Source organism: Sminthopsis crassicaudata, chromosome 1 (genome assembly GCF_048593235.1).
Source record: "Sminthopsis crassicaudata isolate SCR6 chromosome 1, ASM4859323v1, whole genome shotgun sequence".
NCBI classification, from domain to species: Eukaryota; Metazoa; Chordata; class Mammalia; order Dasyuromorphia; family Dasyuridae; genus Sminthopsis; species Sminthopsis crassicaudata.
Window position 1 is genome coordinate 416,079,569 of NC_133617.1, and position 27,201 is coordinate 416,106,769.

At 36.6% G+C, this 27,201-nt stretch overlaps 1 protein-coding gene across 1 annotated transcript in view; it reads right to left on the reverse strand.

Moving 5' to 3' along the window:
- Positions 1 to 27,201, reverse strand: part of SLC28A3 (solute carrier family 28 member 3) — a 138,264-nt gene that overhangs the window by 64,130 nt on the left and 46,933 nt on the right. The window contains exons 2-3 of the mRNA XM_074280187.1: positions 4,947 to 5,036; positions 1,620 to 1,702 (exon numbers count right to left, since the gene is read on the reverse strand). Coding sequence (XP_074136288.1) covers positions 1,620 to 1,702; positions 4,947 to 5,036 — 173 coding nt within the window. The remainder of the gene's footprint in view (positions 1 to 1,619; positions 1,703 to 4,946; positions 5,037 to 27,201) is intronic.

A 27,201-nucleotide genomic window follows, 5' to 3' on the forward strand; every position in this document is an offset into this window, starting at 1 on the left:
AGTCTCATACATGTTAAATGTGTTATATTATATCCTAGATACAATATATGTGTGTAGAACCGAATTTCTTGTTGCATAGAAAGAATTGGATTCAGAAGGTAAAAATAACCTGGAAAGAAAAACATAAGTGCAAACAGTTTACACTCATTTCCCAGTGTTCCTTCTCTGGGTGTAACTGAGTCTGTCCATCAATTGGAACTGAATTAGATCTTCTCTTTGTTGAAGATATCCATTTCCATCAGAATACTCTCTCATACAGTATTGTTGTTGAAGTGTATAATGATCTCCGGTTCTGCTCATTTCCCTCAGCACATTTTTTTCCTTTTGATCTGATTTTTTTTCTTGTGCAGCAAAATAATTGTATAAATACAAATTGGATTTAACATATAGTTTAACATGTCTAACATATACTGGATTATTTACCATCTAGGGGAGGAAGTAGAGGGAAGGAGGGAAATTTTGGCACACAAGGTTTTGCAGGGGTCAATGTTGAAAAATTATCCATGCATATGTTTTGAAAATAAAAAGCTTTAATTAAAAAAATATACACAAAGATAGTTTTTAACATTCACCCTTGTAAAACCTTGTGTGACAAATTTTTCTCTCCCTTCCCCCCACCATGCCCTAGATAGCAAGTAATCAAATATAAGTTAAATATGTTCAGTTCTTCTAAATATATTTCCACATTTATCATGCTGCACAAGAAAAAATTAGATTAAAAAAGGAAAAAATGAGAAAGAAAAAAACAACAAAAAGGTGAAAATACTATGTTGTGATGCACTCTCAGTTCTCACAGTCATCTTTCTGGGGGTAGATGGCTCTCTTCCTCACAAGATCATTGGAACTGGTTTGAATTATCTCACTGCTAAAGAAAGTCACGTCCATCAGAGTTGATCATCATATGGTATTATTGTTGAAGTATACAACAGTCTCCTGGTTCTGCTCATTTCACTCAGCATCAGTTCATGTAAGTCTCTCCAGGCCTCTCTGAAATCATCCTGTTGGTCATGTCTTATAAAACAATGATATTCCATAACATTCATACACCATAACTTATTCAGCCATTCTCTAATTGATGGGCATCCATTCAGTTTCCAGTTTCTTGTCATAAAAAGGGCTGCTACAAAAATTTTTGTATATGTGGATCCTTTCCTTTTTTCTATGATCTCTTTGGGATACAGACCCAGTAAAGACCCAGCTGGATCAAAGAATATGCATAGTTTGATAGCCCTTTGAGCATAGTTCCAAACAGTACTTCAGAATGATTGGATCAGTTCACAATTCCACCAACAATGTAATTGTGTCCCAGTTTTCTCATAGACCCTCTAATATTTATATGATCTGTTTTTAAAAACAAACAAACAAACAAATATTTACTAGCTCACCCCTAGTTACTCCCTTTCATTGGCTATATCTAGTTAGGTTATACCTCCTTGCCTGTCGATCCTTCCCTCAAACATGCCATATAAAAGGGCTTATTGCTTTTAGTGTTGAATGACTCATCTGCTTTTTTTGTGAACCCTGTTTAGTTGCATGGGGAAATCTGTCAGTGAGTATGACTGGGGGAATGGCAAAGGGAGGAAGTTACATTAGATCTGAGATTTATCTAAGAGTCATACCCTTTCCTGTGTGTCAGTTCATTTTCTTCTATGCTTTCTTTCTGTTTGGGGAGATCTTGCTCAATAGCGACATGTTCTTCTCCCTGAAAATAAAATATATGAGAAAAATAAGGATAATTATTTCCTAGAAGAAAAAGGTGAACTTCCACAAATAAACATTTATTAAGTCTGCTGTGTTTCAGGCACTGAACTGAACTAAGAAAGCTCTCAATCTAGAAAAGAACCTAGGGACAACAGAGTGGTACAGTGGATAGAGCACCAGCCCTGAAATCAGGAGGACCTGAATTCAAATCTGACCTCTGACACTTAACATTTCTTAGCTGTGTGATCCTGGGCAAATCACTTAACCCCAATTGCCTCAGCAAAAAACAAAAAAATCCCATACATTTCTGGACATGGCCAATGTGAGAGTTCCCAGCTTCTTCTTCTTCCTTCTTCTTCTTCCTTCTTCTTCTTTCTTCTTCTTCTTCTTCTTCTTCTTCTTCTTCTTCTTCTTCTTCTTCTTCTTCTTCTTCTTCTTCTTCTTCTTCTTCTTCTTCTTCTTCTTCTCCTTCTTCTCCTTCTTCTCCTTCTTCTCCTTCTTCTCCTTCTTCTCCTTCTTCTCCTTCTTCTCCTTCTTCTTCTTCTTCTTCTTCTTCTTCTTCTTCTTCTTCTTCTTCTTCTTCTTCTTCTTCTTCTTCTTCTTCTTCTTCTTCTTCTTCTTCTTCTTCTTCTTCTTCTCCTTCTTCTCCTTCTTCTCCTTCTCCTTCTTCTCCTTCTTCTCCTTCTTCTCCTTCTTCTCCTTCTCCTTCTTCTCCTTCTTCTCCTTCTTCTCCTTCTTCTCCTTCTTCTCCTTCTTCTTCTTCTTCTTCTTCTTTCTTCTTCTTCTTCTTCTTCTTCTTCTTCTTCTTCTTCTTCTTCTTCTTCTTCTTCTTCTTCTTCTTCTTCTTCTTCTTCTTCTTCTTCTTCTTCTTCTTCTTCTTCTTCTTCTTCTTCTTCTTCTTCTTCTCCTTCTTCTCCTTCTTCTCCTTCTCCTTCTTCTCCTTCTTCTCCTTCTTCTCCTTCTTCTCCTTCTCCTTCTTCTCCTTCTTCTCCTTCTTCTCCTTCTTCTCCTTCTTCTCCTTCTTCTTCTTCTTCTTCTTCTTCTTCTTCTTCTTCTTCTTCTTCTTCTTCTTCTTCTTCTTCTTTTTCTTCCTTCTTCTTCTTCTTCTTCTTCTTCTTCTTCTTCTTCTTCTTCTTCTTCTTCTTCTTCTTCTTCTTCTTCTTCTTTCTTCTTCTTTTTTATTAAAGCATTTTATTTTAAAAATATATGCATGGATAGTTTTTCATTGTTGACCCCTGCAAAACCTTGTTTTAGATTTTCCCTTCCTTCCGGCCACTCCCTTACCTAGATGGCAAGTAATCCAATATATGTTAGATATGTTAAAATATATGTTAAATTCAATATATGTTATACAATTATCTTGCTGCACAAGAAAAATCAGGTCAAAAAGGGGAAAAATGAGAAAAAAACCCCAAAATGCAAGCAAATAACAACAAAAAAGAGTGAAAATGCTATGTTATGCTCCACACTCAGTCCCCTCAGTTCTCTCTCTGGGTGTAGATAACTCTCTTCATCACAAGATCATTGGAACTGGTCTAAATCATCTCATTGTTGGAAGCAGTCACATCCTTCAGAATTGATCATTGTATAATCTTACTATTACCTTGTACAATGTTCTCTTGGTTCTCCATATTTCACTTAGCATCAGTTCATGTAAGTCTCTCAAGGCCTTGCTGAAATCTTTCTGCTGATCATTTCTTATAGAACAATAATATTCCATAGCATAATTTACTCAGTCATTCTCCAATTAAGGGACATCCACTCAGTTTCCAGTTTCTGGCCACTACAAAAAGGGCTGCTGCAAACATTTTTGCACATGTGGGTCCCTTTCCCTTCTTTAAGATCTCTTTGGGATATAAGCCCAGTAGCAACACTGCTGGGTCGAAGGGTATGCACAGTTTGATAACTTTTTGAGCATAGTTCCAAATTCCAGCATGAAGATAGAATTTTTGAAAGGCATTGTGGAATAGTGGCATAAAAAGTTGACCTTAGATGTAAGGACTGGTCACTTCCTCTGCCCCTTGATAAGCTGTGTGATCCTGGACAAGTCATTTAACTCTGTCTTAGAGGCTCAGACAATTGTCTGAAAGTTTCCTATACTGTTGGACTACAAAAATAATTCTTACTATAATGTCAGTCTGTGTTCTCTCACCTGCCTTAAATAAGAAAGCATCCTCATCCTCCTGCTCTACCAACTCTATTCTTACTCAAACTCTCTATTTTGAATCAAGCTCATTTTGGAGCTACTTTTCTATGACTTTTGCACATGGCCCCAAGTTGTGCACTCTATATTTCAGTCAAACTTGCTTTGAATTTGTGGTTCCCCAAGTTCCTCTCATTGTGTCCCTGCACAAACTGTCTCCTATGGTCAGAAGGCACTCCTTTTTTAACTCTACCACTAGCTTCCAACTCATGTTCCACCTTTCTGATCCCCCCCATTATTAGTCCTTTCTTTTATATGCTAGACAACACATTGTATAGTGTATAGGGTCAAGAAGAACTGTGTTCAAATCTAGTCTGAAAACATTTTTTAACAAATCACATAACCTCTTTCTGTCTCAATTTTTTCATCTATAAAATGAGGATAATAATAATTATTGTGAAACTCTAATGAGATAGTATTTGTAAAGTTCTTTGTGGGAGCTAAATAAGAGCTATTATTGTTGTTTGCTGTTGTTATTATTTATTGTATCTTCCCCTCCTCCATTCCCAGAATAGGATATAAGCTTCTTATGGGTTGAAATAATTTTTCATTTTGCCTTTATACCCTTGAGCGTAACACAATGTTTTGTATATGGCAGGTCCATAATGGATGGGGCAGAGAAAATATTTTTGATTAATTTAAATTAATGGGACATATAATCTAGCACACTTGCTTCACATAAGGAAACTTAGGCCCAAGGAAATAAAGTTAAGGAACTAAAATCTCTTCTTCAGGGTTCCATTTTGGTATGCTTATATTCTGTAGTACAGAAGAATCGAATGTATAATATAGCCTAGTATGATATGGGAAGTTAAGTAGCTCAGTAGATGGAGTGACAGAACTGGAGTTAGGAAGATTCTTCTTCCTGAATTCAAATCTGGCTTCAGACATTTACTAATTGTGTGACTCTGGGCAAGTCACTTGACCCTGTTTGCCTCAGTTTCCTGGAGAAGGAAATAATAAAACTACTGCAGATCACTAAGTGCTCCATTACTTTAGTCCCTGGGAACCCACAAAAGTCAACACAAAAATCAAACCGTACCTGCTGAGTATTTTTACTATCCCCGTTGTGTTCATTACGATATCTCAGTGAATATTTTCTTGATTCGCTCTGATCCTTGATGTCTTCTTCCTTAGAGATGTAAAAAGGAAAATCAGAGTTAAAAAAGGAAAGAAAGAGAAAGAGCAATTGTCTAATGAACTAGAGTACTAATGGGACTTAGTAGAACCACCAATTTCTTTTGACCCACAAAAATTCATGAGTCTAAAGAAAACTGATAAAAGCAATTGGGATGGGGTCTCTAGATTTGGAGAAAGGAAAAAGACAGCAAAGATCAAATAGGAGCATAGTATGGGTCAGAGGCTAGAGGGACAGCCTTGAAATAAAGAGCCCCTGGGTATAAGTGCCATTTCAGGCACACATGAAGTACTGACTGAGTGAACATTTCTCTGTGCCATAAAGAAATTTCTCAAATTCAATAAAATGGAATTTCTAGGACCTCCTTCCTCAATTTATGGTTAACACCACTAAATGAAGTTTTACCAGATGATTAGTAATTTATGATGATGAAAGTGTACAATTTGTTTTATGATGCAATAAGGATATTGAATAAGCCTGAAATACAGTGAATTTCTTTTGAATCCTCAGGATAATTGACTGCTTCTGCCACCTGGTGGCAGGCTCAGAAACTACTTTCATGCTTAATCTAAAGATATTATCATATTTATTACTTTAGATAAAGAAAAAAAGGGGGGCATTTAAAAAAAAAACCCAAACACCTTGCTGAATGTGGTCTAATATACTGAATTAATCCACTGTGCCTTATTAAGGAAAGTCTACTTATTATATGAAAACTCCTTCTCCCTTGCCCCCCATTTAAAGCCAGTGGCATTCTAGTTTTATACCTCCTCTCTCCCTCCTTTAAGATGTATTAATTTTTTTTTGAAGCAATCAGAGTTAAGTGACTTGCCCATAGTCACACAGCTATAAGTATCTGAGGCTGGATTTGAACTCAGGTCCTCCTGATTCTATCTACTCCTCCACCTTGCTGCCCTTCAAGTTAATTGTTCTAGCAAACATTGAAGTTGAAGCTTAAATACATAATGACAAGATGAGACTCATTAGAACAGATCCTGATGTTGGGAAAGATTGAAGGCAAAAAAAAGGGGGGCAGCAGAGGATGTGACAGATAAACACTGTCATGGAAACAATAAACATGAACTTGGACAGAGCTAGTAGAAGATAGCTGGACCTGGTGTGTTATGTTGCATGGGGTCACAAAGAGTCTGAACCAAACTGAATTTTGTCTAGCATATAATTTTCCTCAACTTGTAGGATCTCTAGCTTTTCCTCAAGGGTCTACTAAAATGCTACCTCCTATAAGATGCCTCTTCTGATTTCTCTTTAGGATTTGGGTGTAAGGGCCCTTTAAATGGGCGGCGCCATAGCGCATCGGGAGATTGAGGCCCAGAAGTAATTTCTGTGGATATTAGGACTGCCCTTGGGTGGGATCCTGGCCATATTGAGATAGCTTCGTAATGGGTGACTCTCTCGCTGATTGGCTGTGTGTATGACCTTTATAAGCCCACTGCAGGCAGCAGTCGCTCTCTTTAACCTGGCGCTCTTGACCCTGGCTCCCTTGACCCTGGCTCCCTAGCCTGGGTGGCCAAGCCAAGATGGGTAGCCAAAAGAGGTAAGGAGTTTGGTAGTGAACACGTGGGTCTCCTGACCAGGTGTTCACTCGGGAACCAACAAGTCAGGGCATCAGTCAGGGCATTATGTGAGTAGGTATAATAAAGGCTTTTAAGATTACACGTGGCTGTTCTTGAGCGTGCTACTGGTTATTAAGCTATAGATTCAAGAGATTGTGGCCAGAGACCTTTGAAGGCCTCAGAGGAGGCGAGCCGGGTAGAGTTCACACTGCTAAGCACAGTGGTCAAAGGTACTCTGGTGGGCCTAGGACAGACTGGTAATAATAACTGCCAGGAGGGCATGTTACATTTGGGACCAGAGGGATCTTTATAGATGAGAAAAATGAAGCTAACAAGTTATGTTATTCATTTTAAGTGAATTGAATTTTTAGTGAATTGCCTTTCAGGTTTAGAGATAAAAAGGATCTTAGAAATTCTCCTTCATTTAACAGATAAAGAAGCTGAAGCCCAAAGATGAGATCACTTGAGCGGGTTCATAGTCAGCAAAGGGCAGAGCAATGTGTTTGAATCCAAAGCCTCTCCCTTTAAATGTAATATTACCTTGTATCATCTACCTCTCAGTGGCTAGTACCCTCCTTATGCTAATTCTGTGTTTCATATTTACTTTCTGTGTATTCAGTGATAAAATAAAATTAAATTTAAAAAAAAATAAGGTCTCCAGAATAGTGACTTTCCATTTTTGTTTGTTTTTGTAGCATTTGGAATATATTATTGGAATATAATAATCGCTTAATGAATAACTATCATTTCTTGAGAATTTGTCACTATTTTACTTTTTTTTTATTGAACTGAATAGAAAATAAGGAAAAACAATAGAAAAAAACTGAAAAGGAAAATTTAACACCTCTCCCACCTCAAACATTGCCAAATGCCCAACAGAACATCAGGGAAGTTTTAAAATATATAATGATAACTTTCCATTTCAAGAAAGTATATATGATAATAGAAGACAATACATTCATGAGTATCCATCTTTCCTTTGCTTCCTTGTAGGATATTCTTTTGTTCTCTGTTGTGTACTTTTTACTTTATTCTTTTTTTCCCTTTTATCCCCCATACCTCCCTCAAGCAGGCTACAGTTAAGTAGCCTGATGTTGTTGTAGGTTAAACATGTGCAATACTTTTAAACAGATTTCTATATTCATCATGCTGTGCATGAGGGGTTAGGGTTGTTTGTGTGTGTATATACAAAGACACACACACACACACACACACATATATATACAAAGACATACACACACACACACATATATATATATATGCAAAGACATACACACATTTATATGTGTGTGTGTATATATATATATACATATATATATATATATTCACACTCACTCATGCAACTGACCGTATATATATATATCTTCTTACATACATACATATACCAAGATTCATATATACTCAAATATACATATATATAAAACACATACATTTACCCATATGTAAACATGTATCTAAAACAATATTAATAAGGTTGGCAGATATATGACTTGATAATTTTTTTCACATTAAATTCTTCCTTAAATTGAGATAAATTCAATCTCTCTATAGCTTCTGCTCTTTGTGCCTAATTTTCTCCTCTGGGGATACTCCTTCCCACACCCTCTTCCTACTTGTAGACTCCCACTGGGGTTACTGCCTATTGTGAGTATGGGTTAAGGGCTGAAAATAGCCCTTTAGGAAAATAGATGTACCTGCTTGGCCACCCCCAACACACATTCTTTGGAGCTCAGTTGTATTATTAGGGCTTCAGCTACTTAAATTCTTTGTTTTCTTCTTTTTCACTTAGTACTTAGCACTAATGGGCACATTCATATAACTAATCCACTAGGACTGGGTCTAATTGCAATTGCTGCCAAGCATAGAACAGTTAACTTAATTACTCAAATTGTGCATGTATAAGGGGCTTCTCTAATTTGGATGATTACTAAGCTTGTCCCACAGTATGTAACCAAATTCGAGCATTCTTGCCAGCTGCCCCCAACTGAAAATGATGCATGTCAATTCAATTCAAGGGGAGCAAATGAGATGATATTTATAAATTATGTCTATAAAATGAAGTTTATCAAAAGTTAAGTTGCTATATAGTCACTATTATAAAAAGCTAAAGATGGATAAATTACTTACAAATACTTACTATGTGCCAGACACTGAGCTAATTATTTGGAATAAAAATGCAAGCAAGAAAGACAGTTCATGCTCTAAAAGAGTTGTTGTTGATGTTGTTTTAAGTTAAACATGTGCAATTCTTTTAAACAGATTTCTATATTCATCATGCTGTGCAAAGAAAATCAGACCAAAAGGGGGAAATCCAGGAGAAAAAAGAAGACAAAAACAGACAATAAAAAAGGGGAAAATATTATGCTTTGATCCACATTCAGTCTCCAAAGTTCTCTATTTCTCTGAATGCGGATGGCACTTTCCATCCCAAGTCTATTGGAATTGGCTCATTGTTGAAAAGAGCCAAGTCTATCACAGTTGATTATCACATAATCTTGCTGTTTCTGTGTACAGTGTTCTCTTACTTCTGCTTGCTCCACTCAGCATTAATTTATGTAAGTCTTTCCAGGTTTTTCTGAAATCATCCTGTTCATCATTTCTTATAGAACAATAATATTTCTTTACATTCATGTACCATAATTTAATCAGCCATTCTCCAAGTGATGGGCATCCACCCAATTTCTCATTCCTTGCCACTACAAAAAGGGCTGCTATAAATGTTTTTGTACATGTGAGTCCTTTTCCTTTTTTGATGATCTCTTTGGGATACAAACGTAGGTATACAGACTTAGAGATATTGCTGTTTCAAAGGGTATGCACAGTTTTATAGGTAGGCCTAGTTCCAAATTAAAGGCTTATATTTTAACAGGACACATAAAAGATAGCTAAAGGGAAGTAGTCCTTACTGACATACCAGCAAGATAAAATGAAATTTCACCTGGGAAAGGGAGCCCAGCAACCCAAGGGTAGAGCTCATGCACTTGATATGGGTCAAAGATTCCTTTCTAATTCCCAGCTCCCATGAATCCCAATGGGAGATATCCGGGCCCAGCCCCCATCAGATCTGAGCTAACTTGGGCTGTCCCAGCCCCCATTCTAATCTGCTCAGGTTTCCCCAACCCCCACAAACAGCTTCTTCCTTATCTAAAAACCCATCGAATTCTATTCAAATTCTAACCCAGGCTGAAGCTCAAGCCAGAAGCCAATCTGGGACTCCACTCACCTTCAAGATTACCAAAACCCCCCATATTAAAAAGGGGAACACTGGAGCCTACTCTTTGCAGGAACCTCAAACATGGCATCCTTACGCTGGCCATGTTAAGGGTTCCTATTCACCCGGAGGCAGCCTGGCCCTTAACCCTTACTTTCAAACCCCAAATAAACCTCTTTTATTAATCTAGGGTTTTGGGTCTGTAAATTCCTTTACAAGGGACTCTTGCGCCACTACTAGACCTCATTTATCTCTGTATCCTTGCAGAATCCAAAAGGGTTGCAGGAGAGCTCTATTTGATTCCCTGTACCCAGAACCTGCCACTAGACCTCAATTAACCCTAATTTCATCTAGGTACCCCTTACCTAACTCTCATCACACTGAGGAGGAGAGGAGGGGATGACTGAAGTGAAAATAGATAGAATGATGAGAAATAAAGAAAGATGATAAATGGATGAGTAGAATGCTAGAATCCCAGAGTTCCCAAGGAGGAGACTACCTTTATCAAAGCTGATTGGAATCTGGCTTGAAATTTATATTCTGAAAATTGTTTGGAGGTTGAAGGGCTTGTCCAAGATCATATAGTCAGTCTTTGCCAGAGGCAGGACTTGGATCCCAGTCTCCTTGACTCTCAGGACAGCAGTCTATGCACCATACTATATAGTATAGTATGGCCTTCAGCTATTGCCATTTTTTTTATCTACAACTACACTTTTTTTGGGATAGAGAATTACCATTGTAGAGACTTTTTTTCACTATCAGATATTAGCAATTTCCACCATTTGTAGAGTTTCTTGGGAGAAATGGTATGATAATAACAACAATAATATGCTTAAATAAAACTATTGAGATAAATTATTATTGTTTTTATAATTATGTTCTTAAATATAAGATAATAATAATGGCTAGCATATATGTGTCTATGTACATATATATGTATATTTATGTCTCACATGAGTTAGATATTATAACAACCCTCATTTTATAGATGAGAATACTGAGATTAAGAGATGCCATCTGATTTATCCAAGATCTTGTGAATCCAGGTCTTCCTGACCCAAAGACCAACTCACTGTGCATTGAGCCTAGTTGCTATTATTATTGGTCCACAAATGCAAAACATCATGTTATGTGCTAGAAATTTTAAAAAGTGGCACAGTGGATAGAGTATTGGCCTGGAATTAGGAAAAAAACTGAGTTTAAATGCAGCCTCAAACACATACTAGCTGTATGACCCTGGACAAGTCACTTAATCCTATTTTCCTCAGTGTACTCACTCTTTTAATTGTAAAATGAGCTGGAGAAGGAAAAGGCAACCCTCCCCTCAAATCTCTAAGAAAACCCAAATGGGGTCACAAAGAGTTAGACATGATTGGAAAAGAACTAAACAACAACAAAACAACCAAGGTCAATGACAACAATTTTGAGGGTGGGTGGTTGTGATAGGAGAGCCTCGATCAACTCCACCACTGCCAATGAGCCAACTGATTTATTGCTGCTCTATAGCAGGTTATAGGCTATAATAAGATTATAAATCTAGAGCAAGAAGGGATCCCAGGCCAGCTAGTGCAATCCCTTTTTTTTTTTTTTTTATAGATAGAGAAATTGAAGCAGGGGGCAGCTAGGTGGTGCATTGGATAGAGCACCAGCCTTGAATTCAGGAGGACCCGAGTCCAAATCTAGTCTCAGACACTTAACACTTCCTAGCTGTGTGACCCTGGGCAAGTCACTTAACCCCAGCCTCAGGGGAAAAAAAAGAGAAATTGAAGCTAATAAAAGTCAGGATTTACCCAATATCCTTAATTAAAAGAAATAAAATATATCAACAAAATTCCCATTAAAATAATGCCTTAGTTTCCTTATCAGCCCCAGTCTCTTGAGGTCAAGCATTTTATCCTAAACTCTTTTATGTCTTTTTTAACAAAGATTCTCCCTACAGCAAATCATAACTATTTGCTGACTGATTGATCAGATTTTAAATGACGCTCAGTAAGTAAGAGGAACTTTAGGGATGAAAGCAAAAAGGAAAATAAAGGGGAAAAAATTATCAAATCTATTGGGTAAGAATACATTTTAGAGCTCTCAACCCTTTCAAGTTTCCAGCAAAACTTCTCAATTTATAGTTAATTAATTGGACTTTCAACACATTTTATTCTTTCTAGAGCTATGATTCATGATTTGTTGACTTGTGTACTCTTGTCCCTGCTTCTAGTTCCATGAAACTCACATCTGAATTTGTCCATTGGGGTTGGGGTAGGGAAAGTTGTACTACTTGACCTCAATGACTCTTTCTTGCTGTAAATCTATAATAGCTTTTTTTTTTTTTTTCCTCTTGATTTAGCTTCAGGATTCTTGTGTACCATTCAATTTCTCATTCTTTCTATCAATTCTTCTTCCACTGTCCATATTTTTGTGGAGACTCTAAGGCCTTGGGTTCATATACAATCTCTGGCACTTACTGCCTATGAGACCTTAAGGAATTAATTCCAACAACAGATCTCAGCTTTTATCAAATGCAAAAAGAGAGTGTTGAACCAGATAGCTTGAGGTCAATATCAATTTTAGATCTCTCATTCTAAATCTTTTTGTCAAATCCGTTTATGGCCTTCTTATACCTACCATATTGACCTAAAATTGGTCTGGGTCTCTTTAGTTTTATTCTTCTGAGATGGCAATATTTACTCACAATTATAGTCATGTCTGCCCTCCCTAACAGAGATTAAGAGGCAAAATTTTAAAAGTAAGGTCTTCTTGTCTTACATTGACAAAATTAACCATATAAAAATGTATGAATTTCTCCTGCAGAAGATTGAGCAGTATAAAAATTCCATGAAGGACTGGACAAAATCCTCCACAGAAAATGTAATACTTAAATATTAACATGGACAGCTGTGTGGGAAAATGTGCTGAGAAATACGATTTAAGATTAAGAAATAAAAGACCATTCAGAAATCTCATCCCTATAAACTAGGAGTTTAAAGAGTTGGAAACTGCTACCCCAAAAGATTACTTGAACAAAAGCAGGCAGCTCAGTTCTTATATACTCATTCCAGCAAAAAACAAATGAACATAAAACAATAAACATAAAAAACAATGACAACATAAAAATAATGTCTGTCTGAATCATGATCAAGAAATCCAAAGAGAAAATTCTATAGGTGACTTTATATCAAAACTATACAAAAAGAGACAGAATTGAGATGCAAGTAAAACTAGCACCAGAGAAGTCAGTCAGGGAAAGACCTATATAGCTTGAAAAGCCCTATCTGGAGACAATAAGATCAGAAGGATTGTACAGGAAAATCCTAGGATATTTGCAGATCTACAATATGGATCTTAGAAGAATCTGAGAACAATAGCAACCAGTCCAGATACGGTTGTGTCCAAACCAGAACATTATAGTGCCAAGGGTTCCAAGTTCTGCACTCTGCCCTGACAATACCATAAAGGATTCTAAAGATCCAGTGCTCTGCGTCTCAAAGATCTTTTGGTAGAGATACATCCTAGGAGATGGAAAACTTAATAGGGCCAAGGTGACTCAGGTCGAGATGTAGGAGGGCTAATCCTCCCACTCAAAAGTACTGCAGGGATGAATCCTGACCCTGGCTTAGAGCTTCAATTTAAAAAATGACTGGAGATGAGTAAACAGAAAAGGATAATGACTACCATAAAGAAGTGTTGTAATTCCAAATCCAACCTAAAAAAACCTTCCAGACAGTTGCAAAGACAAAGGAAAAAAAATAGATTTTTTAAAAATAAAGAATAGATGAATGCCTCGACGGTATTGAGAAAGGGAGGGAGAGAATAAGAAAGAGAAAGAAAAGAAAAAGATAAAGGAAGAAAAGAAAAAGAGGAAAAAACAGAGGATATGGAAGAAAGAACTAGGAGAATAAGCACCTTAGAACATTAAAAGGTAAATCTTGTGCAAGTAAGGGGATTCTCTAAATGCACAAATAGAATAGAAGGAAGATGGAAAGGAAACATTCATAAGCAGGAAAGTTTTGAAAATAGCGTGATGAATTTATTATATATTTTTAAAAAGCCAATCTGTAAGGAAGTTTCTATATGCAAATTGTTGTTATCTCAAATAAGAACTGTTATTGTTGACATCCGGGAGGGGATGCCATTATATGCAAATGAATTGGAATTGAGTGAGGGAGGGCTGTGCAAGGTCACCTGGCTCACTTTCTCCTCCTGAGCCATCTGGGTCCATTGGCAAGATATAGAACAAGATGACTGGAGATGGCCTTGGATGCAGTGGGAAACCTTGGTCTTTTTAAATTAAGGTCTTTTTCAGGTCTCAATTTGACTAAGGCTCCCAATCAGTAATTAAGGGTTAGGTAAGAAATGAGGAAAAGAATGGCCTCTATTACCTAGACAAGCGCCACTTGGTCATAGTTAGAGCTTTGATAGGGTCAGAGTGGGTGTAAATAGCAAATGTTTCTGTTTTTGGTCAGAAACCCTGAAGTTCTTCCTTTCCCAGATTGTTTTTTATTTTTTATTTTATTTTTTTACTAAATAAAAGAGGCTTTATTTTGTTTTAACTCTAGCTAGCTTTAATCACTGAATGAGAGTTGCCTCAGACACTGAGACCTGTTAAAAACTTTAACTTAAAAATGGTTAAGATCTCCTATTCATCCTGGGCCAGATCCAGTTTTTTTTTATCTATATCTTGCTACTGGGTTTAAGGCATGGCCCTTAATAAAGAAGTCTACCCAATAAACCCCAAGATATCTTGTAAGGTTTCAGGGATCAAAATTTATCTTCCTTTGTGCAGAGCATCTGTAGATAAAAGTATGATGCTCTATATGGACAGAGGAAAGGAAAGAGTAAAAAGAAAGGAGAGAAGAGGGAGAGGTAGAGGAAAGGGAGAGGGGGAGGAGAGGGAGAGGGAAAGTAGAGGAGAGGAGAGGAGAGGTTAGTTCCAATGGGGACCCCAGTGGACAATTTCATACAGGTTCCTATATGCAAATAAATAGCATTGGAACACTTGGAAATAATTCCTTATTTTCATAACTGTTTGTGATCAAACTTTCAGCTCCTAGAACAAAGGCCACAGTCCACACTAGAAGTAGAAGAAAGGATAAAAAGAAGAAAAGGGTACTATGAACAGCTACAATTGCCCCAATTTAAACCTGTTTTGAAAACGGAAAACAGGATAAAAGTAAAGACACTGACATTGATTATCACTAATAGAATATTATGTTGAAGTGCCACAACAAGAAGTTTAAAAGAGCCCAGATATCTAGCAATTAAATCAAAAAACGTTTGTTAATAATGTGCTGTGCTGGCAAATTGCCCAGTTGGAAATGCAGTTGGATGGCGAGGGTGCTATGTTAGTTCATTAGTACCTTTATTTGGACAGATAGAGAAAATTAAACTGGGCCCAGAATTGCACAGAAGGAAAAGGGTTGAATTAGTTTAAAAAGTGCTTTAAATAAACTGCTTTCTCCTCCATTTAAAAAAATAATTCTGTCCCAGTGATGTCGAATGGATATAAATCAGTAAAAACAATAATATATTAAGAATCAGAACTGAAAATGATCCAAAGAGAAAAAAGAGACATGATTAGCATACATGTTTATAAGATATGTTAACAATTACTTGAGTGTAAGGAATGGTGTAATATTTTTCTAATGACCAATGCCATTATAAATGATCTGAAGGATATAAGGCAGTCCTGTAACAAGAAGCTGAGATAAAAATTGGACATCCAAAGGAAGAGAATTTAGGGTAGCTCCTTCAACTGAGTCTCACAGAGCATGTTTTTTTAGGTCCTTTCATCAACTGTCTTCTCCTGACGATAGTCTTGCTCAGCTGTGTCAGAAATGGAGTTATTTAACCATACTTAAGTATCCCTGAGACTGCCTATTGATTCAGAAAACCATATGTCAATATTATCTATGTTCTACTATATTTTTATTTTGTAAATATTTCTCAATTATATTTTAATTTGGTTTATGTCTCACTTAGAAGAATTGTTTGACACCTCTGTTCATCTTGGAGGAGAGTAGTAGAAAATTAGGATGTTCTTCTGTTAATTGGTATTCTTTGGTTTTTCCACCTAAAATATATTATCATCTGTTCATGTATTTCCACCTTTCCCAGAAAGGTATTCTGACTAATGAGGAAAAAGTAAAGTCAAGTTAGAAATCTTAATATGTTTAGGAACAAGATTGTAGCATTTATCATATGGGTAATGAGAAGCCATTGGAGAATTATGAATAGAGAGAACAGATAGGTACATGCATCTTAGGAAGAATAATCAGTCAGTTGGCTGGTCACTTGCCACAATAATCCATGAGCAAATAAAAATTATTCTTGCTTTTATATGGCCTATTCAGCTTCAGCAGTGATAATAGCAGAATGCCATAACTTTTTTTGTAGTAAACAATAATAATAACTGATATTATAAACATGAGATCTGTATTCAGTGACTAGTGATCATATCAACTGTGACATTCCTATTCTAAGGTAGATAAGTATAGACTTGAAGTCAGAAATCTTGCCTCAGACATTATATGATCCTGGACACATAATCTGCTGACCTTATCTGTAAAATGAGGATGATACCAATCAAAGATATTTATTGGGTTTTTTTAAAAAAGCTTTTTATTTTCAAAATACATGTAAAGATCATTTTCAACATTCTCCCTTGCAAAATCTTGTGTTCCAAATTTCCCCTCTTCCCCTAGACAGCAAGTAATCCAATATAGGTAGAACATGTGCATTTCTTCTAAACATATTTCCATAATTTTCATACTGCATAAGAAAAATAAGCTCAAAAAGGGGGAAAAATGAGAAAGGAGAAAAAGCAAGCAAACAACAAAAAGGTGAAAATACTATGTTGTGATCCACATTCAGTCCCCATAGTCCTCTCTCTAGATGCAAATGACTCTCTCCATCACAAGTCTATTGAAATTGGTTTGAATCACCTCATTGTTGACAAAAGACCTTATAAAATTATCCTGATGATCATTTTTTATAAAACAATAATATTCCAAAACATTCATATAACATCATTTATTCAGTCATTCTCCAACTGATGGGCATCTACTCAGTTTCCAATTTCTCACCACTGCCATAACAATTTTGCACATGTGGGTCCTTTTCTCTTTTTTGTGATCTTTTTGGGATAGTCAGCAGAGACTGGATCAAAGGTATGTATAGTTTGATAGCCCTTTGGACATAGTTCCAAATTTCTCTCCAGAATCAACCAAAGCCATTTGTGAGGATCAGATAAGGCAATATTTGTAAAGGACTTTGATTACCTTAGAGTGCATGTTAGCTAATATTATTAAACAAATCCAGGGAACCAGAAAAAGGATTTACAGGCTTTCTTTGAAAAGGCATTTAAATAAGTTCAGTTATTCCAAAGATAACAATGAATTTTTTCATGGAATATTTGTCTATGTTCGATTGCAATACTCATGTTAAGCATTTGTTGAAAGGACCTATGAGAGTAATTGCAGTTTTATGTGAATATCCATTGCAGGGGAAATAGAGAAATTCTACAAAGAATACAGTTAGACTGCAAATTAAATATGTACTTTAATTCTCTGTAATATGGGAGAATAGCTAAAAAGAAAGTTGGTAAAATTGTTTAAAAATTAGAAAAATGAGAGGCTGGGAAGGGGGGAAAGGGGTTGTGAGAGACTAATATCCCTGTGCTTATGTATCATTAACATTTTCTTCAGGAAGAGTGCCAGGGATAGTAAGGGGATCATAGGAGAGAAGAACACTCCTTTTTTGGAGCAAAGGCAGAACTGACTTGGTCATGTTGGGAGTAGAATGTGACTTCAGTGTGAACGTGCAGGGACAAGAAATCCAATGGAAAAGTTGGCCACCAGGAAGGGGGGTGAAATGTCAATTAAGCAAGCTAGGGGCCCCTTGAAATGGTGGGGCAGGTGATCAGGTGAATGGTAATAGCAAGGCCCTCGGGGGTAAAGCAAAAGGAGTAATACTTCCAGAACATGTTCTGTGCTCTGAGTAGGAAAGTAGGTGCTGAAAAGAGGTCTAGGAAAATAGAATTCCTTTCTGGAATCATTCCAGGTGATTTCTTGGGAACTGAATGAACAGTTCTTACTAGGTTTTTCCTGCTTTTTAGAAGCTTTTCTAGAAAGAAATGACACTTTTATCCACTCACATGAAAGAGTGTTCCAAATCACTACTGATCAGAGAAATGCAAATTAAGACCACTCTGAGATACCACTACACACCTGTCAGATTGGCTAAGATGACAGGAACAAATAATGACAAATGTTGGAGGGGATGTGGGGAAACTGGGACACTAATACATTGCTGGTGGAGTTGTGAAAGAATCCAGCCATTCTGGAGAGCAATCTGGAATTATGCCCAAAAAGTTATCAAACTGTGCATACCCTTTGACCCAGCAGCGCTACTACTGGGATTATATCCCAAAGAAATACTAAAGAGCAGAAAGAGACATATATGTGCCAAAATGTTTGTGGCAGCTCTTTTTGTTGTAGCTAGAAACTGGAGGATGAATGGATGTCCATCAGTTGGAGAATGGTTGGGTAAATTGTGGTATATGAAGGTTATGGAATATTATTGCTCGGTAAGAAATGACCAGCAGGAGGAATACAGAGAGGCCTGGAGAGACTTAAATCAACTGATGCTGAGTGAAATGAGCAGAACCAGAAGATCACTGTACACTTCAACAACAATACTGTATGAGGATGTATTCTGATGGAAGTGGAAATCTTCAACATAAAGAAGATCCAACTCACTTCCAGTTGATCAATGATGGACAGAGGTAGCTGCACCCAGAGAAGAAACACTGGGAGGGGAATGAAAATTGTTAGCACTAATATCTGTCTGCCCAGGTTGCATGTACCTTCGGATTCTAATGTTTATTGTGCAACAAGAAAATGATATTCGCACACATGTATTGTACCTAGACTATATTGTAACACATGTAAAATGTATGGTATTGCCTGTCGTCGGGGGGAGGGAATAGAGGGAGGGGCGGTAAATTGGAAAAATGAATACAAGGGATAATATTATAAAATATATATATATATAATAATAATAATAAAAAAAAAAAAAAAAAAAAAAAAAAAAAAGAAATGACACTTTTGAGGCTATTTGGAAGGCTTTCTATTTATTGAAAGGGCACATTTATCTATAGCATATATTTGGCAAGTATTTAACATATGCTTAATGTATGCAGAGGAAGATACTGGACACTGGAGAAAGTCATGATCTCTGACTTTATGAACCATATAGTTTGGAAAATTTGGGAGCAGGATTTATCTCTTGCCTTTGCAAAGCTCTCCCATTAATCTGGAAAGTATGGTCTCCTCATTTCTTAATATCCCTAGCTTTCTTCAAAGCACCTTCAAAGGTGTTATCTTTTAGAAGAATCTTTTTTTTTTTTTTTTTTTTTAAGGCTCCTTCGGACTATATATTTTTTTACATGCTATCTATATTTTAATAGTATTTCATTTTTCAAAATGTATGCAAAGATAGTTTTCAACATTCACTTTTGCAAAACTTTATGTTCCAAATTTTACCCCCATCTCCCTTCTCTCTTTCCCAAGACAGTAAACAATGTGCAGTTATTATAAACATATATCCCTATTTGTCATGCTGCTGTGCAAAAAAAAATCAGATCAAAAGGGAAAGAAAATAAAGAAAAAAAAACAAGTAAACAAACATTCAGACTCTATAGTTTGCTCTTTGGATGTGGATGGCACTTTTCATTGCAAGTCTATGGAATTGCCTTGAATCACCTCCTTACTGAAAAGAGCTAATGCCATCACAATTGATCATCACATAATCTTGTTACTATGTACAATGTTCTCTTGGTTCTGCTCATTTCACTTCATGTTCATGTAAGTTCTTTTCAGGCTTTTCTGAAATCATCCTACTCATCATTTCTTATAGAACAATAATATTCTATTACATTCATATATCAATTTATTTAGCCATTCCCCAATTGATGAACATCCACTCAGTTTCCCATCCCTTGCCAGCTTCAAATTAGAAGTATCTTTAGAGCTCAATTAGTAGTAGCTATACTTTGCCAGAAAGTTCTCAACCAAGAGGTGTCAAGCATAGGACCTTAATATTATTCCCCAGTGGTCTGGACCCAGATTACAATTCAATTGGGAAATGTTTAACAAAATAAATAATACAATGTAACATAGCATTAATTTGAGGTTTCATAAGTCTTGACATTGTATCTGTTTTTGACATTACTGATCTAGGATTCTATCCCAAGGACGTAGAATGTATACTAAAATATCCATAGAAGCATTTTTTAAATAAAACTTTTTACTTTCAAAACATATACACGGTTAATTTGACAACATTGACCCTTGCATAGCCTTATGTTTCAGATTTTCTCCTTCTTCCCCCCACCCGCTCCCCTAGATGGCAAGCAATCCAATATATCTTATACATGTTAAAATATATTTTAAATCCAATATGTATAAACATACTTATACAATTCTCTTGCTGCATAAGAGAAATCAGATCAAAAAAGGAAAGCAAATGAGTAAGAAAATAAAATGCAAGCTAATAACAACAAAAAGAGTGAGAATGTTATGTTGTGATCCACACTCAGTTCCCATGATCCTCTCTCAGTGTAGATGGCTCTCTTCATCACAAGATCATTGGAACTGGCCTGAATCATATCATTGTTGGGAAGAGTCACATTCATCAGAATTGACCATCATATAATATTAATGTTGCCATGTATAATGATCTCCTGGTTCTGCTCATTTCACTTAGCATCAGTAGACGTAAGTCTCTCCAGGCCTCTCTGAAATCATCCTCCTGATCATTTCTTATAGAAAAATAATATTCCATAACATTCATATACCATAACTTATTCAGCCATTCTCCAACTCATGGGCATCCATTCAGTGTCCAGTTTCTTGCCACTATGACTGCCACAAACATTTTTGCACATGTGGGTCCTTTTCCCTCCTGTAATATATCCTCTTTGGGATATAAACCTAATAAAAACACTGCTGGGCTCTTTGCAGATGATATGATGGTACACTTAGAGAACCCCAGAGATTCTATTAAAAAGCTATTAGAAATGATTCACAACTTTAGCAAAGTTGTAGGATACAAAATAAATCCACATAAATCCTCAGAATTTTTATACATCACCAACAAAATCCATACAAAGAGAAATTCCATTCAAAATAACTGTCAATAACATAAAATATTTGGGAATCTATCTACCAAAGGAAAGTCAGGAATTATATGAGCAAAATTACAAAACACTTTCCACACAAATAAAGTCAGATGTAAATAATTGGAAAAATATTAAATGTTCTTGGACAGGTCGAGTGAATATAATAAAGACGATAATACTCCCTAAACTAATCTATTTATTTAGTGCTATACCAATCAGACTCCCAAGAAACTTATTTTAATGACCTAGAAAAAAATAACAACAAAATTCATATGGAAGAACAAAAGGTCGCAAATTTCAAAGGAATTAATGAAAAAAAAAAATCAAATGAAGACGGCCTAGCTGTACCTGATCTAAAACTATATTATAAAGCAGTGGTCACCAAAACCATTTGATATTGGCTAAGAAATAGACTAGTTGATCAGTGGAATAGGTTAGGTTCACAGGACAAAATAGTCAATAACTATAGCAATCTAGTGTTTCACAAACCCAAAGATCCCAAATTTTGGGATAAGAATTCATTATTTGACAAAAACTGCTGGGAAAACTAGAAATTAGTATGGCAGAAAATTAGGCATGGACCCACACTTAACACCGTACACCAAGATAAGATCAAAATGGGTCCATGATTTAGGCATAAAGAATGAGATTATAAATAAATTAGAGGAACATAGGATAGTTTACCTCTAAGACTCATGGAGGAGGAAGGAATTTGTGCCCAAAGATGAACTAGAGATCATTATTGATCACAAAATAGAAAATTTTGATTATACCAAATTAAAAAGCCTTTGTATAAACAAAACTAATGCAAACAAGATTAGAAGAGAAGTAACAAACTGGGAAAACATTTTATAGTTAAAGATTCTGATAAAGGCCTCATCTCCAAAATATATAGAGAATTGACTCTAATTTATAAGAAATCAAACCATTCTCCAATTGATAAATGGTCAAAGGATATGAACAGACAATTTTCAGATGATGAAATTGAAACTATTTCAACTCATATGAAAGAGTGTTCCAAATCACTATTGATCAGAGAAATGCAAAATAAGATAATTCTGAGATACCACTACACACCTGTCAGATTGGCTAAGATGACAGGAACAAATAATGATGAATGTTGGAGGGGATGTGGGAAAAACTGGGACATGCATTGTTGGTGGAGTTGTGAAAGAATCCAACCATTCTGGAGAGCAATCTGGAATTATGCCCAAAAAGTTATCAAACTGTGCATACCCTTTGATCCAGCAATGTTACTACGGGGCTTATATCCCAAAGAAATATTAAAGAAGGGAAAGGGACCTGTATGTGCCAAAATGTTTGTGTCAGCTCTTTTCGTAGTGGCCAGAAATTGGAAAATGAATGGATGTCCATTGATTGGAGAGTGGTTGGGTAAATTATGATATATGAATGTTATAGAATATTATTGTTCTTAAAGAAATGACCAGCAGGATGAATACAGAGAGGCTTGGAAAGACTTACATGAACTGATGCCAAATGAAATGAGCAGAACCAGGAGATCACAATTCACTTCAACAATCAGGATGTATTCTGATGGCAGTGGATATCTTTGACAAAGAGCAGGTCTAATTCAGTTCCAATTGATCAATGATGGGCAGAATTAGCTACACCCAGAGAAAGAATACTGAGAAATGAGTGTAAACTGTTTGCACTTTTGTTTTTCTTCTCAGATTATTTTTACCTTCTGAATCCAATTCTTCCAGTGCAACAAGAGAATTGTTCAGTCCTAAACACATATATTCTATCTAGGATATACTATAACACATTTAACAAGTATAAGACTGCCTGCCATCTAGGGAAGGGGGTAGAGGGAGGGAAGGGAAAAGTCGGAACAGAAATGAGTGCAAGGGATAAGGTTGTAAGAAATTACCCATGCATATTACTGTCAATAAAAAGTTATTTTAAAAAAAACACTTCTGGGTCAAAGGGTATGCACATTTTGATAGCTCTTTGGGCATAGTTCTAAATTGCTCCCCAGAATTGTTGGATCAGTACACAACTCCATCAACATTGTATTAATGTCCCAGTTTTCCCACATCCCCTCTAACATTTGTCTTTGTCTTTTCCTGTCACCTTTGTCAATCTGCGAGGTCTATAATAGTATCTCAGAGTTGTTTTAATTTGCATTTATAGAAGAATTTTTGTGGTAGAAACCAAAAATGGGATTCCCACAGATTACATAATGGCTGAATAAATTCTGGAATATGAAGACAGACTATGGCAAATGAAATAAATAACATAGTTTAAGAAATTATGAAGAGATTAGGATTCTGGGAAGATGAAAGAGTAGATCAGAAAAATCAAAGGTCTCTAGATTTCCTCCACAAACAAGACAAAATAGTATCTCAGGGTAAATGTAGAATTGTAGAGCAGTAAAAATAAAGAATGGTGGGCAGAATTGTGGTCTTCCTCAGATCTTCTAGGATGGAATGTAAATATAAGCATGAGTCCTGGGGCTATCTGGCTTGGAAGATAGATTCACACAGCCATGAGAATTTATTTATTTAGGGTCTGAGTGGGGAAGATTGAGGGAATCTCTGCTAATGAAAGAAGCCAGCTGTGACCCCTGTGACTCCTAGTAAAAAGGAACCAGAACATATAGAAGCAGTTGAGTAGAGATGCTGCTGGCCATGGGCACTTCTTGGTTTGGTGTTCCAGATCAGAGGAGAGAACTGAAGGAGAATCTGAGATCAGAGGCACTATCATCCACAACCTAGCTAGAGGTAATTACAATAACACACTCTTATAAAATAAAAAATGAGCAGGCAAGTAGAAAGAATCCAATTGTTGAAAGTTTCTATGGGGAAAAAATGGGGTTCATCTTCAGAGAAGGATTCTAAAGGAAAAGAAACCAAAACAACAATCTTCTCTTACCTCAAAAAACATCATCAAATGATAGCATCAAAAAGAATTTGTGGGAGAACTTTAAAAAAAATTTTCGGACTTCCGGCCAAGATGGCGGCGTGGAGGCAGACAGCTGCTTGAGCTCCTCGTTTTCTCTCAGAACTTACTTCATGACAAGCCTCTGACTTAATGCTTGACCCAGAAAGAAATCCACAAATTATCACCAAGAGAAGACATCCTTGAAAGTCGCCAGAAAAGGTCTGTGTTTGCTTGGGGGAGGGTCAATCAGACGGGGTGCAGACTGAGGGCAGGCAGCCAGAGCAAGACAGGCAGCTCACACAGCTCAGACCGGAGGGGGAGGGGTGTGATATCTGCCGTTTCTGTGAAAGGGCTTTTGCCCCAGTGTGGATGCTCCGTCTTGGCAGCAAGCCAGGAGCAGCAGAGAGGGTGTAAACACCGGAGGTGAAGATTAAAACCCCAGAAAGCCAGCTTCTCTCAGAGCCCGGCCACCCCCAACCCCCACCTGGACTGACTCAGTGCGTTCTCAGAGCCTCAGAGCGCAGACTCAGTACAGTCATTGCTGTTCTGTTAGTGGCTCTCTGCTGCCCTACCCCCAGTCTGTAGAGGAAGCCCATTAATAATATCCAGCCCTATCCCCCGCAAAACAGACCAATTGTTTCTCTTGTCAGTTTGTTTTCTTTGATTCCTACTCTGACAAAATGAACAAAAAATTCAAAAGGGCTCTAACCATTGACAGCTTCTGTGTGGAGAGGGAGCAGACTTCAAATGCTGAGGAGACTAGGAACAGAATGTCCCCAGATGTATCCCCTGGGAGGGATATAAGCTGCTCCTCAATACAAAAGAACCTCATAGAGGAAATCAAAAAGGCTCTCACAAGAGAGCTGGAAGAGAAATGGGAAAAGGAAAGGGAAGGTTGGCAAGAGAGCCTGGAGAAGTTATCCCATGCATTCAAAGACAGAATGGATAAAGAAATCAAATCATTGAGAAACAAGATTAGTGAGCTGGAAAAGGTAAACAACTCCAAGGAAAACAGGATTAGTGAGCTGGAAAAGGTAAACAACTCCAAGGAAAACAGGATTAGAGAGCTGGAAAAAGAAATCAGCTCTCTAAAAAATAAAATGGATAAAATGGAAAAAAATTCCATAGAAGATAAAAACTCAATTGGACAATTACAAAGAGATATAAAAAAAGTGAGTGAAGAAAATACATCATTGAAAATTAGACTGGAACAAGTAGAAATGAATGACTCAAGGAGAAACCAAGAGGGAGTCAAGCAAAACCAGAGAAATGAAACAATTGAAAAGACTGTCAAATACCTTACCAGAAAGACAACAGACCTGGAAAACAGATCCAGGAGAGACAATTTGAGAATAATCGGACTCCCTGAAAAATGGGAGGAAAAAAAGAGCTTGGACACCATTTTCGAGGAAATTATCAAAGAGAACTGCCCAGACGTTTTGGAAACAGAGGGTAAAATAGACATTGAGAAAATTCATCGATCACCTACTGAAAGGGACCCTAAAATCAAAACGCCAAGAAATATAGTGGCCAAGTTCAAGAACCATCAGACAAAGGAAAAGATATTGGAAGCTGCTAGAAAAAAACAATTCAGATATGGAGGATCCACAATAAGGATAACACAGGATCTAGCAGCATCCACATTAAAAGAACGCAGGGCCTGGAACATGATATTCCGAAAGGCTAAGGAACTTGGTATGCAGCCAAGAATAACTTACCCAGCAAGAATGAGCATCGTTTTCCAGGGAAGAAGATGGACATTTAACGAAATAAATGAATTCCATCTATTTTTGATGAAAAAACCAGACCTACATAAGAGGTTTGATCTTCAAATACAGAACTCAAGAGACTTCTAAAAAAGGTAAAAAGAAATCTTGAGAACTATACTTCTGTCAAAAAAATATGTAAAGAACATATGTACAATTTGTCTTAGAAACTAGAGGTGGAAAGGAGATTATATCATAAAAAAGTATAAAGTGGTGGTACTACATCTCATGAAGAGGCAAAGGTAACCTATTATATCTGAGAGAAAGAAAGGAGGGAGATGAACATAGCGTGTATCAATAGACATATTCGATTTATGGTGAAACTTCTTCCACTTCATTGAAAAGTGAAAGGGAAGTAGTAAGCTAAGGGGAAGGGAATACAGTAATTTCGAGGAAAAGGGGTAAAATAAGGGGAGGATCTTTAAGGTGGGGGAGGGATCCTAAAAAGGGAGGGCTGTGAAAAGCAAGTGGTGTTTACCAGTTTAATACTGGATAGGAGGGTAAAAGGGAAGGAAAGGGGAAAAGCATAAGCAGGGGTTAATAGGATGGCAAGCAATATAGAATTAGTCCTTCTAACCATAAATGTGAATGGGGCAAACTGCCTCATAAAGAGGAAGCAGTTAGCAGACTGGATTAAAAGTCAGAATCCTACTATATGTTGTTTACAGGAAACACACCTGAAACAGGATGAGACATTCAAACTAAAAGTAAAAGGGTGGAGCAGAATCTATTATGCTTCAGGCAAAACCAAAAAAGCAGGAGTAGCCATCCTCATCTCAGATCAAGCAAAAACAAAAATTGATCTAATTAAAAGAGATAAGGAAGGGCATTATATCCTGCTAAAGGGAAGCATCAACAGTGAAGCAGTATCAATATTAAACATGTATGCACCAAGTGGTGCAGCATCTAAATTCTTAAAAGAGAAATTAAGAGAGTTGCAAGAGGAAATAGATAGCAAAACTATAATAGCGGGAGATCTCAACCTTGCACTATCAGAATTAGATAAATCAAACCACAAAATAAATAAGAAAGAAGTCAAAGAGGTAAATAGAATACTAGAAAAGTTTGATATGATAGATCTTTGGCGAAAGCTAAATGGAGACAGAAAGGAATATACTTTCTTCTCAGCAGTTCATGGAACCTATACAAAAATTGATCATATACTAGGGCATAAAAACCTCAAAATCAAATGCAGTAAGGCAGAAATAGTAAATGCATCCTTTTCAGACCATAATGCAATCAAAATAACATTTAATAAAAAGCCAGGGGAAAATAGACCAAAAAATAATTGGAAACTAAATAATCTTATACTAAAGAATGATTGGGTAAAACAGCAAATCATAGACATAATTAATAACTTCACCCAAGAAAATGACAATAATGAGACATCATACCAAAATGTGTGGGATACAGCCAAAGCAGTAATTAGGGGAAGTTTTATATCTCTACAGGCCTACCTGCATAAAATAGAGAAAGAGAGGGCCAACGAATTGGGTTTACAACTAAAATTGCTAGAAAAGGAACAAATTAA